This window comes from Rhineura floridana, chromosome 11 (genome assembly GCF_030035675.1).
Source record: "Rhineura floridana isolate rRhiFlo1 chromosome 11, rRhiFlo1.hap2, whole genome shotgun sequence".
In the NCBI taxonomy this organism is placed as follows: Eukaryota; Metazoa; Chordata; class Lepidosauria; order Squamata; family Rhineuridae; genus Rhineura; species Rhineura floridana.
This window is the reverse complement of record NC_084490.1, coordinates 22,667,101-22,680,697: the sequence shown is the minus strand read 5'-3', so window position 1 is coordinate 22,680,697 and position 13,597 is coordinate 22,667,101. Positions and strand designations below refer to the sequence as shown.

The following is a 13,597-nucleotide window of genomic DNA, read 5'->3' as shown; positions in this document are numbered from 1 at the left end:
GACATGGACAAATCGTGTTCATGGGGAGGATGCATGGCCCCTGTGCGCTCTCCTTCCCACTGCAATCACATTTTCCCCCAGCCCACTGATTGGCTGATGGGCAAATCACAATTAACATGGGGAGGATGGGCTTGTGGGAGTGCAAACCTGGTGAGGAGGCAGCAAAATTTGGCGTCAGAGAAACTGGGTGTTGAGGGAGCCCGGGAAGCTGCCTCATACAGAGTCCACTTAACTCAGTATTGTCTACACTGACTGGCAGTAGCTCTCCATTATTTCAAACAGGGGTCTCTCCCAGCCCTACCTAGAGATGCCGGGGATTGAACCTGGGCCTTCTGCTTGCAAAGCAGGTGCTCTTCGTCTGAGCTAAGGCCTCTTCCCCAAGGCATCTTGACTACTGATGTAGGCCCTACTTGAGGGCTGCAAGCGACCATTGATTAATTATTGAAGGTGAGCCTGAAGGGCTCACGTTTACCTTTGGAAGGAATGAAAAAGAGTGAAGATAGCCTTTTCTTCTAACAATACATGATGGCTTCTGTTAATTAATGTGTAACTTGCCTGAGACTTACTCCAACATCCTCCAGCAGGCATCTCGACTGAAGTTTTGATTGTATGCAAACATATTTAAATTAAACTGATGGATTAAAGCTAGATGATTAATCAGTTAAAAATCCTGAAGCTGCTGAGAGCCTTCATTAAAATTATTCAGACATCTGTCATGCTGATTATTATGTATACATCACCCTCCCACGGACATGGTACTCTGAAGGGTTACCTACGCAAAGAGATAATCTCTGCCCTGAGAAACCTGCAGTCTAAATGTCAACAGAGGTCAGATAACAGAGGGAAAGGAGGGAAGGAAAACAAATAAAAGAGACAAGGGAATCAGAAGGAAAGACATGTCTGAATGCAGTTTAATGTCCTTAGGCTTGGTTTCTGGATGGGGAGAGGCATGTAGATTAGAGAGAAGGGTTTTAAGATCAGAGTCATATTTCAAGATAGAGGCCTGGTTTAAGTATTGCTTCCCCTTTTAAACAAACCACCATTTCCTGTGAATTTGGGAAGGGGGGAAAGAGTGTGGTTTGTATTAAACTGTGTTTCAGAACAAGGCAGGATCTGAAACCAGAGTTTGATCCTGGCTTACTCTCACTATGGTTTAAACAAACTATAGCTTCTGATCTCTTCTTCTGGAGCATGAAAGAGAAGGAGAGCGAAGCACACAAGCTCCTAGGCTTGCCATGTTTCATTCATATAGTGGGAAAACATTATTTCTTGTTACTTCTCAACCTGCCCAGAGCTGACTCCCAATTTGTCTCCTACTAGAAACTAAGCACTGAAGGAAGAAAGATAGTGCCACATAAGTATTCAGGGCCAGACAGCCCCAAGCTTAAGGGGCAGCAAAAGAGAATGCTAAAGCCTTCCCCCAAATTGAAGGTCATTACAGAGATCAGGTTTCCTAGTTTGAAGATATATGAAGATTTGGTAGATGGAACAGAATACATTATGTTTAAATTCTCTCTCCTCAGATTGGCAACCTGACCATTCAGAACCAGACATTTGGTGAGGCCACAGATCTTCCGGGATTGGTTTTTGTAGCTGCAAAGTTTGATGGCATCATGGGGTTGGCTTACCCCACCATCTCAGTCAACAATGTCACCCCACCCTTTGATAACATGATGAGGGAGAAGCTGCTTAAGAAGAATGTATTCTCCTTCCACCTCTGCAAGTATGAACCCCTAAAATCCATCTCCTCTGCTCTCTCCTCCCAATCTTAGGCTTTCCAAGTCCAGATCCATCCAACTGGGTTGTGTGCCCAACATTAATCATACTGAGAATAGACCTATTGGAATTAATGGACAGAACTAACTTGGTACATTAATTTTAATTGGTCTGCTCTGAGTAGAACTTCATTTGATAAAACTCAGTCTTTTTTATTTTTGCCATCTTTGCTGCCACTTTTGGAATCAGCCTCTGCAGCTGTCCCTTGAACAGCAGTTTAATCTGCAACAATTAAGCAGGTGGTCGTATTTAGCTCCATGGGAAGTGTCAACTACTGATTTCTGCAAAGCTAACCTCTGTTAAAGGGACAAGAGGGGGTCAATCTGTTTGGGGGGTTTTTTCCTGGCATTTTTGCAACCTTGGCTATAATGTAATTTCCCCCCTGCCCCCCCTGTGGTAACCTGATGTAACTAAGGCAGTAATTACTTTTGGCCCTCCACCTGTTGCTGACCATGTGTGCCATCATCCCCAGCAATCATGGCCAATGGATAGGGATGATGGGAGTTGTAGTTTGGCAACATCTGGAGGGCCAAAGGTTCCCTACACCTGCGCTACAGTTTTACTGAAGGTCAGCAAAAGTGCTTATGGAATCCTTCCTGGAAGAACCTGCTTAATTGTTTCTTTATTGGCAGTATTCATATACCACCCAACATATATCAAAAATGGCTTACAGTTAAGAAAAGAAAAGAGAAGGAACCACTATGTTAAATTAAAAAAACAGAATCACAAAACTGTAAAATCAAATAAGGACAGAAACAGCAAGAGAGGATAATGCCAACATAACAGCACTCAGAGCAGCACCAAACATTTAATGGATCTTAAAACTCTAAAAACATGAAAAGGATCTATAGGCCATTATAGATGATAAAGCCCAGGAAAAAATGTATAAAGTCCAGAAAAATAAAAAGATCGTCCCTTGGTGAGGAAGCCATCACAACGAAGATGCCTGGTAATCCTGGGGAGATGCCTGGTAATCCTGGGGAGGGCCCACCCCAAGCAAGGGATACCACTGAAAAGGCCCTCTTCTTAGTAGCTGCCTGCCTCTCTTCATTAGGCAGAGACATCAGGCAAAGGCCACTGAGGATGATGTTAAGATTCAAGGAAGTAAATGCAAGAGAAAGTGGTCCTTCAGGAAACCTGGCTCCAAGGCATTTAGGGCTTCAAAGGTTAATACAGAGCATGTCAAATTGGGCCCAGAAATAGACAGGAAGCCAGTGCAGTTGACAAAGCACTAGCATAATGTGGCCATGCCATCCAGTCCCAATTAACAATCTTACAGCCCTATTTTTGTACCAACTGAAGTTTCTGGGCTATTTCCAAAGGCCACCCCATGCATAATGCATTGTAGTAGTCTACCTGGGAAGTTATGGAAGCATGGATGCCTTTAGTAAGGCTATCTCTGTTCCAGATAAGGCTATAGTTAGTATATACGCTTCAGTTAGGGGTCACCAATGCAGTGCTCACCTGATACCAGTGTGTCCACCAGTACCTCTCATGGTGCTAGAGAAAGGTCTCAGTAAATATCCCCTAAAAATCCATAATGCACTAGAGACTATTTGCTTATCCTACTCAGTTCCTCTGTGTACTTGGTTGGCCTTTCCTACATTGAACATTCCCTTTAAACATGCCCAAATTTCACTGGATGCCAGGATTGGACACATAATTTCCATTCTTAACAGAGAAGTACAAAGAGCTTCTTTGAGCGAGTATGGTAGCTGATGTTGGTACCATTATCCCATAGATTGGGATGGGGGCATGTCTGCACCATTTTGCTCTTTTAGATATGGCAGCCATTTTGTGTTATGCCATATCCCCATGGCAGACATTTTGTGACTGGTGCCCATGCAACTTTCTCAAAATTCCAGTTATGTCCACTGGCTGAAAAAGGTTGGCAACCCCTGACCTGAGCTGACAAAGGCATTTTGAGCCATTGAGGCATCTTGTTGCAACAGAGAAGTTGGGGGTGGCATCTTTTTATGCAGGAACCTGACCTGTCAGTTTTGTAATTGGCTTGACATTCTTCTTCCCAGTGATTCACAAAGATTTCAAAATGCCTCTGTGTAGTGTACACAGTACAATTAAGAGATACTTAATCACCAGGTGAAGTACAGTATGCTTTACCCTGTATGTATTATGGGTAGATACTTCACATATCATATGCTTATATGTGGGGTGCTGATCCTCTCTATACATTCTTGGCTGTTCCTTATCTAGTGGCAGGTAGTTCCACTGCCCCTCACTGTTTCATGCGCTCCTTATTATAAATTCCATGGCAGCTTTCCCAGGTCAGTTTCTTTGAGGTGAGAGATTATTGGAAACCTACATTGTATTTTATAGTATCATTGCTCTAGGTCAGTGGCAGAGCACATGCTTTGCATGCGAAAGATCCTAAATTTAATCCCTGAGGTGTCAGAAGTGGGTGAGAAAGGTTGTTAAGAGGTTCCTGGATGGCAGAAAGAAACGGCTTTTTAAGATCTTGATTTTGAGGGTGTGAGCTGACAGTACTTTGGGACTAGAATTGATTGTCCGCAGCCTGCTGGGAAAATTGCCAGCTGGCATGCTTGCTTACTACCTAGTCAACCTGTATAACCATAAATACATAGGAACGTAGGAAGCTGCCTTATACTGAGACCAATGGTAAAAAATGTCCAGTATTGTCTCCACTACCTGGCAGCACCTGAAGTTGCCAAGGATTAAATGATTATATGACAGTTTTAAACTGGTTTAATATGTATCCCTTTTCTCTAAGAAATGCAGTTCTGAGAGGGCAGCCTAGAGATCCCTAGCAGACAATCACTAGAACCCCTCACCAAAACTGCAGTAACCAGGATTCTTTGAAGGGAGTTAAACTTGCTAGTTAAACTGGTATAAAGCCTATATAAGCTTTCTTTATTTATATTTAACAAAATTTATATACCGCTTGATTGTAAGAAACCTCTAAGCCGTTTCCAAAAAACATCAATAAAAATCAAAAACAAGTAATTACAAAGATTTTTTAAAGCTATTAAAAAGAATAGTAGACTGAAAAGAAATTAAAACCCATCAGCATCTATGTGTCTGGACAGGCTTGCCTAAATAAAAACATTTTAAGCAGGCACTGATTGCAGGGCAGCCAGGGACCAATTTAAGCAGGTGGTATAATGCATGCAACGAGTGGAATTGGAAGTGGACCTACATTGAACACTTACCCCCAGATTCTGCACCAAAGTAATTTGGTCCCTCCCAGGCCATAGTATGAGGGCCCAGTGGACTATTTTGAACACTCTTGGCAAACTACAATTCCCAGGATTCTTTGGGGGAAGCCATGGCAGTTAAACTCAAATCAAACTAATGTAAAACCAGTATAATATACAATGTCTGTGTAGTCAGCATACAACATCTTCAGTGTCCCAGCAAGGCATCTTATGGTTTCCCCCACCCCCCGCTTTTAAAAGGTCCAAGTCTGGAGTCACATCCATACCATACAGTTAAAGCACATGGCTTCCCCCAAATAATCCTGGGAACTCTAGTTTACCAACCTGCACAGACCTACAGTTCCAGCATCCTCAACAAACCGCAGTTCCCAGTCACCTTTTAATTTCCCACAGTGTCCCCAGTGTAGCCTTGCTCTGGGGTATTTTTGGAAATTAAAATGGCAGCATCCTCTGGGAACCACCTAACACTAATTCAGACCACTGCTGCCCACTGCCACTGTGAGATAAGTCCTGCCAAGACCCATGGAGGTAGGAGCAGGCCTATTAGAAGGCACTTGGCCAAAAGAAAAAAAAACTCCCCCAAAGCTAATCCTGAGCGCAGCTCATGATGCAAGACAGTGAGATTATTTATGCTGCCCAAAATCCTTTATCTAAACAACCCTTAAAAGGCACAGGTTGGGGTGGTCGTAAATCCTACTTTTCGAGGATACTGCTGTTTATGAAGGAGTCCTCGATTTAAGGGCCGTCTTGTCTAAATCTGGTTTAAAGATGAGAAACATCAGAAGAGAGTAGGAGGGGGCCTTGAAAGGTGCCCATCAACTGTTACCATCAGGACAACAGACTGAGCAGGCACGCAGGTTCCCTGTCTTCTCCACTGCAGAGGGTGATACTGTATTTCTTTTGAAGTTATAGTAATCGTTTCTAAATTTGGAATTTGGTGCATATGAATTAGCAAATGTAAATTGCATGCAGATCTATGTCTTAGTTTGACATCTTTGTGTGTGTGTGTGTGTGATTCATTTCCTCTGTTTTGGCAGTGCATAAATCAGTGGCCATTCTAACAGGAATCCTGATCCAACCTTTATATCTGAGTCTCTCTCTCTCTCTCTCTCTCACACACACACACACACCCCATTGTGCTTCAGGACAGCTTTCTGACTCTTCTAACTTTTTTCCTAGCACTGACAGCATCTCACAAAACAATGGCGGTGAAGTTGTTTTTGGAGGGATCAATCACAACGCCTACGAGGGGAAGCTTCACTACATTCCAGTGTCGCGCAAGGCCTACTGGCAAATCAAGATGGACAAGTGAGTGATGCACATGAACAACTGGGCTCTTACCTATAGGCTAGCTTGGGCCACAGTAAATGTGTTAGGCCTGGCCTAAAAAACAAGAGAGAAAAATAATCCCTGACCAAACAAGCATTTGGGAGCATTGTAAAAAAGTCAGAGGAAAAACATGGAACAAAGGCAAGGTTTGTGGTTTCCCATAAATAAGGACACCTGCTTTGTTTTTCACCAAGTGTGAGTAGAAGCAACAAACCATGATTCTTGGCTTATTGTTATGTCTGAACTTGGGATCATGGTTTGTTTTGCTCGAACAAACCACAGTGGGGAAGCTACAAACAAACCTCAGCTTCAGATTGTGACTTATTTGGAGGAAAACAAACCACAACGCCAGGTTTGAACAAACTCAGCTAGGGTTCATGGTTTGTCACACCCTCTCACATTGGGGGAGGAGCAAAGTTGGAGTGATACATCATTGACAGTAAACCATAAATCTTGGCTTACCCTGACTTGAGAACGAGGCCATTTAAATGTTTATTTCAGGGATAGGGCACCTCAGGTGTGGGGACTCTTCCTAGGCCATACCCCCTCCCCAGGCTACGCCTCAGTGACCCTGCCCCACAACTTTCTTTAGCGCTTTTGCTTATCTGTAATGTGTTCTCTGAACTGGGATAATGCCTCTTACTTGCCTGGATGAAGATTTCTCCTTATTCTCATTACATTTATGTCCCAAAGAGCTCAAGGTGGTGTACATGATTCTCGGCCTCCCCATTTTATCCTCACAATAATTCTGTTAGGTAGGCCAGGCTGCAAAACTGTGATTGACCCAAGGCCACTCAGTGAGCTTCATGAAGACTGACTTGGGACTTGAATCATAGTCTCCCAGGCCCTAGTCCAACACTCTAACCACTGCACTGTGGGAATGAGGTGTAGAAACTTCTGGTTTTTGTGTGACTGGAATGTTGCCTATCGTACAAAGGTAAGAGAGTCACAGCTCTTGCTATGCCCACTTTTGATTCAAGCCCTACTGGCTTTTTGCCTCTGGCCTTGCCCATCACTGGCACATAGCTCCCAGAAGATAAATAACCCAGAAATAAATTCCTCGTTTATTTAAAACTACCAATTCTGAAGTGTTTAAAAATGCAAACAAACAAAATGTGCTCCTATTGGGAGGAAGGGTGGGATATACATTTAAATAAATGAATAACATCTATACATTGTTTAAAACATTGACATCCTGAGTATATTGTGAAGATGTTGCTGATTGCACTTGGGTGTAGAGTAGACCTACAGAATAACACTTCAAGTCGTCAGTGAAAAGGGTGAATAACAGTTATAACTGTCAAGCATATTTCAGCCTAAGTTATGGCCTTCCTTGGTGGCATCAGTGTCTACAATGGCAGATTTAGTTGCTTGAGAGTTTGATAAGACAATTCAGGCTTGCATCCATCCAAATTAATGTTCTTAAAGTAAAAATATCTTACATTTCAATTACTCATCATGGGAATCATGATTGTAATGCCTCCCACTTGAAGAGGAAGACTACCTGTCTTTACTTACCATATATGAAAAATGTTTGTGTCTAAACAAGGAATGTGAAGAAGCCTAATGCAGGAAATCCTCCACTCTCCAGACTCTTGCGCAGAGCAATCCTATACTCACAGTTATGCCAAGTTGCAGTTATGCACTAACACCACTTCCTAACTCAGCCTTCGCCAACCTGGTGTCCTCCAGATGTTTTAGACTACAACTCCTACCAGCCAGATCTGGCTGGGGTTAATGGGACTTATAGTCCAAAACATCTGGACACCACCAGATTGTGGAAGGCTGTCCTAAGGAAATCCTAAATATAAGGTTTTGCCCTAAATCTGCATGCATGTTTGGGCTTTTCCAGACAACCAGTTTACAGAGCATTCATCCTGATTTATTTTCACAAAGTTTGCATGGAGATTATATGACATTATATGATTATTATATGATTATATGACAAATCCTTCTGATTTGTTTGCAGGGAAGTGATATGATATCATGTCAAACAATTGTTATCCCATGCTTTCCAGTGCATTTTGCTGTCACTTTTCTTATTGCAAAAAAAATAAATATTTTTTAAAAAGCAGGTTTGCTGCATAAGAGCACCACATCTATTTTAATTGTGCAATGGGAATTTAACAGTATATAATTGAATCCTGCCTGCAAAAGATAGTCTAGAAGCAGCTGGGAAGTCTGTCTGCAACTGGTTGAGTGCAAGTCACAAACTTCTAATTATACATATCATGGCGCATATTATGTTTACATTTAAAAACAACAACACTGCACTCATTCCTGCACTACTTCAGAACGCAGATGATGGGTTCTGATATTTGAATGCTCCTCCATATTTAAAATAAAAAACCTCCCTGTGCAAACAGACAGGCTCTATCACCACCACTTTGCCTGTTGCACTGGTTTTCTGTTTGTGCCAGCAATGTCTGACACAGAAAAGAATTTAGGATTATCTATGCAGCTGCAGACTGTAGTGATACATCCATTCTAACCATTGCATTTCTGCTGCAACTGTGAAATTAGCAAGAACTTAGCTTTAAGGGTTTACAGAGGAACCCTACGGTCAAGAAGGTCAAGGTTTTCCTGCCATTGCTTCCGATAGGAGGTAAAATACCTGCCCCAGCTCCATGACTGATGTAGTTTTCTTTCCGATTGTAAGGGCATGTCTGGGATGATGGGATTTTGGATTGGATGGATCAAAAGCCTTCCCTAATCTGCTCCTGATACCCTCCTGGAACTCTATAGGGCTCCACAGCCCTCTGCCCTGGTGTAAGACCAGAACCAGCATGGTATACTTGTTCAGTGTCGGACGAAAACCCAGGAGACAAGGGTTTAAATCCCCACTTAGCCATGATGTTCAGACACTGGGTGATCTTGGGCTATCCAGTCCTGCCTCACAGAGTTGTTGTGAGCATAAAATGGAAAGGGTGGGGGAGAACTGTGTACGCCACCTTGAGCTCCTTGGAGGAAAGATGGAATAGAAATGGCAAATCTGTTCACCCACATCTATAACTATTTTATTTATTTGAATTAATTTATTTAAATATTTGCAAGGCACCTTTTTGCACCAAGTCCTCCCAAAGCAGCAAACAAAATATAAGCACCAACTTACAATATTATAGTTAACACTTTAAAATAAAAAAAGAAAGCAGCTATATATTATTAAAATATTACAACTAACATTTCCAGAGCCATAGAAATTAGACATGAGCTTAGAGTGCTTGTCTAACACGACAGGAGTTTCAAAACACACACATAATATACTGTCACTGTTGCTGATGGTTCAGTTGTTAGCAGTTTATATCCATGGAGCAAATTCAAGAGTTTGTTTTAAGAGATAACAGTGCCAGCCACAAGAGGGCAATGCTGCTGCATTTTAAAACCTATTTTCAAATATGCTTTCCTTGCTATTGTTTCCTGATGTTACAGGTTTGTTTTTTTGCATGCTCTCACAGATATATATATTTTTAATTGTAAGTTGCCTTGGAGGCAAAAAACTGAAAAAATTGGAATTAAGTGTTTTAAGTAAGTAAATAAAAATGAAGATGTGCTGAGGAGAGGCAGGAAATGTTGCTCAATGCACACACCTCTGCTGCCTTCCCTGGTCCGGCATCCTGTGAGAACCCAAAGGCAGTAGAGAGGAGAGAAAGACACACACACACTCCATTTGAGGCTGGTGGCTGCAATGTCAGCGAGGCAGTGAATCTGCTCCGGGTTTTAGTCCGAACTTCCAAAGAGCTGAAGCACCTTGAACAGCTCCTTGAAAGTTCGGACTGAAACCCAGAGCAGATTCACTGCCTCGCTGACATCAGAGCCTCCAGTCTCCGCTGCTGCTGTCTGAATTAGAGCTCTGCCAATTTGCGGCTCAAATGTCCACCCTCCCTATCTCACTGGAGAGTGGTGTTAGAGATGAGAAAGGCTGGCTCTACCGCAAAGTGAGGCGGTCAGCTTCGGCTCATATAACAGGAGTAAATTGTTAGTTATTCAATATATCATTATTTTTTCTGTCCATCTGTGGCCAGGATTAGGAGTGTAAATGAATAACTGTATGTGAAAACCATGGCAGAGCTCCCTTTTTGTCCAGGTGGCCTGTTGAATGTTCCCTGCAACATTCCAGTTTGAAATTATTTATTTGGATAAAAGACCTTGGATGTCCTTGTTTATGTAGACCAGGGGTATGTTGCAGAGTAGTTTTTTAGTTCACCAAATGTGCTCCTTCCACGAGAGGTTCGTAGAGTGGCAAAACAAGAACAGGCCTTTTCAATGGTGGCCCCCCACTTGTGGAATGCTCTCTCCAAGGAGGCACACCTGACATTATCTTTATCTATTTTTAGCCACCAGACAAAGACTTTCCTCTTTACCCAAGCTTGTGGCCCTTATTTTGTGGGGCCTTAGCTATTGGTGGCCTCTTTCAGTGGGGCAGGACCTGTAGCCTTGTCCTTTATCTTGTACTGACGTGTTTCTGCATTTTTTTTATTAACTGTGTTTGTTTTTAACTGGTTTTAATATTTACATGTGTTTTTAGGTTTTACTGACTGTTCTTGTTTTAACTGGTTTTAATGTAAGTCCTTTGTGTCAAATCTGTGAGAAAAGCAACTAAATAACAACAACAATAGTGAAAGGCAGACAAGTCTATGAAGTGTAAACTGGGTTTTTACTTAACAACATCATCAGCCATTACTGGTGACAGCAAGAAGCAAGGAGGAAAAGGGAAAAAGAAACTAAACTCACAATAACTCAGAAAGGACACTTAACTTCCTGCCATCTCCAAAGATGGAGAATTATATTTTTGTATGTTTGTTGGTGTTCTTCTTACTTTGCTTGTTTCCTGTGTTACTAATGTTTCTACAGAGAATCTAATCTAGAACATTTTATTTCCCTCATTATTCATCCTAGAAATCTGTGTCAAATTTATTTTTATTAATTTCAAAGCCTTTTTATTGGTCGAAGTCATACGCTGGTGAAGACAGCCTTTTGTGTTTCAAACTGGAGGTTATGTTCTATTTCTATTTTGGGTGCATTAACTGTTGAATCTGAAAGTGCAGTTTGATGTAAAATCAGACTGATTACAATATGTTGCTACTTCAGCAATGACTCTAGCTGTCAGAAAAAAGATGATGCATGTTTTCAGCCTATGTTTAAACCACTTGATTTTTTTTAATTGACCATGCCCACCTTGCCTTAAAACATAGAGCACACTTAGAATTTTGCTAGAATATATTTCACCTTCCACTGTTTTATCTTGTACAAACTGAGACAGTACTGATGTCCATTGCAGACTATTCTCCAGTCTGGCTTTTAGAACACTGACAGTTGGTTCTTACTGAGCATCCCCGACACAGTCATTCAGTTCAAAGCAAAATTTCTTAAATTAATTAAAAATCAGCCAGGCATTTTTAAAACTTCTAAACTGCAGAAGATGAAGGTCAGAGTACGGGCAAGGTCAGCAATAGGATTACAGGTACTCTATGAACATAGCTGATTTTTAATGAATTTCAACAGATTATGAGAACTCTGACAGAAAAAAGTCCAAAAGGGGGCTGGGTTGAACTCTATTCTCTCTGACTGTTTTGTGTATCGCCATGAAAATTTAGAGAGTTGTTAAGCAAGCGTTCCTGAGTTCAGGACTATACGTTTTGTAAGGTTTTGTTTTGAAATGAGCTTATGGGAAGCATCAGAATGGCATGGGGGTATTTTCAATTTAACATTGCGGAATGTGAAAAATCCACGTTGGCTATAGTATACATCTGCTGTCTTGGCTGTATAATATCCAGTCATGTGAGCCCCATCTGCAGTCTAAAGTGGTGCATTCCAGACACAGGTTCACCCGCTTCATCTGCTGTTTGTGAGAACTAGACCTTAGTTTGGATGGGAGCTGCCAGTCCCAAGGGCTTTTCAGTTGTGTGTCTGGGGTTGATGGCAGAGTCCTCACTGGCTCCTGGTGTTCTAGCCACAGATGCTTCCTCTCATCTCTTGCTCGGCCTCCAACACACCATGAAAGAAGGTTGCTCACCGCTTTTCTTTTCCCTCCATCTAGGATATCCGTGGACAAACAATCCAAGGGAAAAAAATGTTGGCCATGGAATCTATTTAACAAGGACAATTCAGTGCAGCTGTGCAAAGACAGTTGCCAAGGCATTGTGGACACAGGCACTTCCCTTATTACGGGGCCTAGTGACGACATCCGTGATTTGCATAAGGCCATAGGGGCTGAACATGCCTTTGGAGGGCAGGTAAGGAAGGGGATGACATGTCTTGGATCCTGTGGAGGACACATCTGCAAAGCCACACACATCCTTCCAGATTAACAGATCCACTCTTTCGTACTGATCTCATTGGTTTATTATTATCTCTCTCTGCTGTCTATGCCAGTGTGACATTCCGTCACACTCCAGTGGGACCAAGAAACAGCATACAGGATAGGGCTGTTCAATAAAGGGTTGAATCTATGCAGATAAGAGCACACTTGAGTCTCAATTACTAGAGTCACCAGGAGTGGAGAACAGACTTATTTCCCACTCCACCGGTGCCACATTCACACCATAAATTTATTCCACTATTATTCTACTTTCAACAGTCCTGGCTTCTCCCAAAGAATCCTGGGAAGTGTAGTTTGTAAAAGGTGCTGAGTGTTGTTAGGAGACCCCTAGTCCCTTCACAGAGCTACAATACCCAGAGTTCTCTTGGAAGAGGGAGTGACCATTAAACCCTTTCATTTTATCATCACAATAACCCTGTGAGGTAGGCTAGGCTGACAGGTGGTGACTAGCTCAAAGTCATCCAGTGAGCTTCATGGCTGAGTGGAGATTCAAACCCCGGTCTCCAGGTCCTAGTCCAACACTCTAACCACTACACCACACTCACCCAGATTGTCATCACTCACTCGCCCTGATTCCCTGAACAACAAGTGTTGCAACAGCAGCAGCCCCAGGTTTAGTTTCTGTTGCATAAGAGAGAGAACCGGAGACTTGTGATGTTCATGCTATTTACAAGCAGAGCACAAGTGGAGACAAAGCAGCTCTCCTGTGGTGGAGACTGGTTCATTAAGGTGAATGACCAGCCTCAGTCTGCCCTCGCCTGCCTTCTTTCTTACTGAACCACTCCAGGGGGTGGCAGCACTGCCTATGGCAGCGTCTTCCTCTGTCTCACTATTGCCCTTGTAGAACTCAGCAGGGAAGATGATTGGGAAAAAACTAGAATTAGTTGGCTCTGCCTGTCATTGGCTCTGGCGCCACCTACTGTTGGTCTCCCTGCCTTCTTCCCTATCAGTCCTATTGGGCACCAGCTTCCAATGGCAG

At 42.5% G+C, this 13,597-nt stretch overlaps 1 protein-coding gene across 1 annotated transcript in view; it reads left to right on the top strand.

Annotated features, from left to right (window-relative positions):
* The window catches only part of LOC133366654 (cathepsin D-like), a 30,812-nt gene that overhangs the window by 11,381 nt on the left and 5,834 nt on the right, over nt 1-13,597 (top strand). The window contains exons 5-7 of the mRNA XM_061589985.1: nt 1,524-1,723; nt 6,150-6,278; nt 12,337-12,532. Of these exons, the coding sequence (XP_061445969.1) occupies nt 1,524-1,723; nt 6,150-6,278; nt 12,337-12,532 (525 nt within the window). The remainder of the gene's footprint in view (nt 1-1,523; nt 1,724-6,149; nt 6,279-12,336; nt 12,533-13,597) is intronic.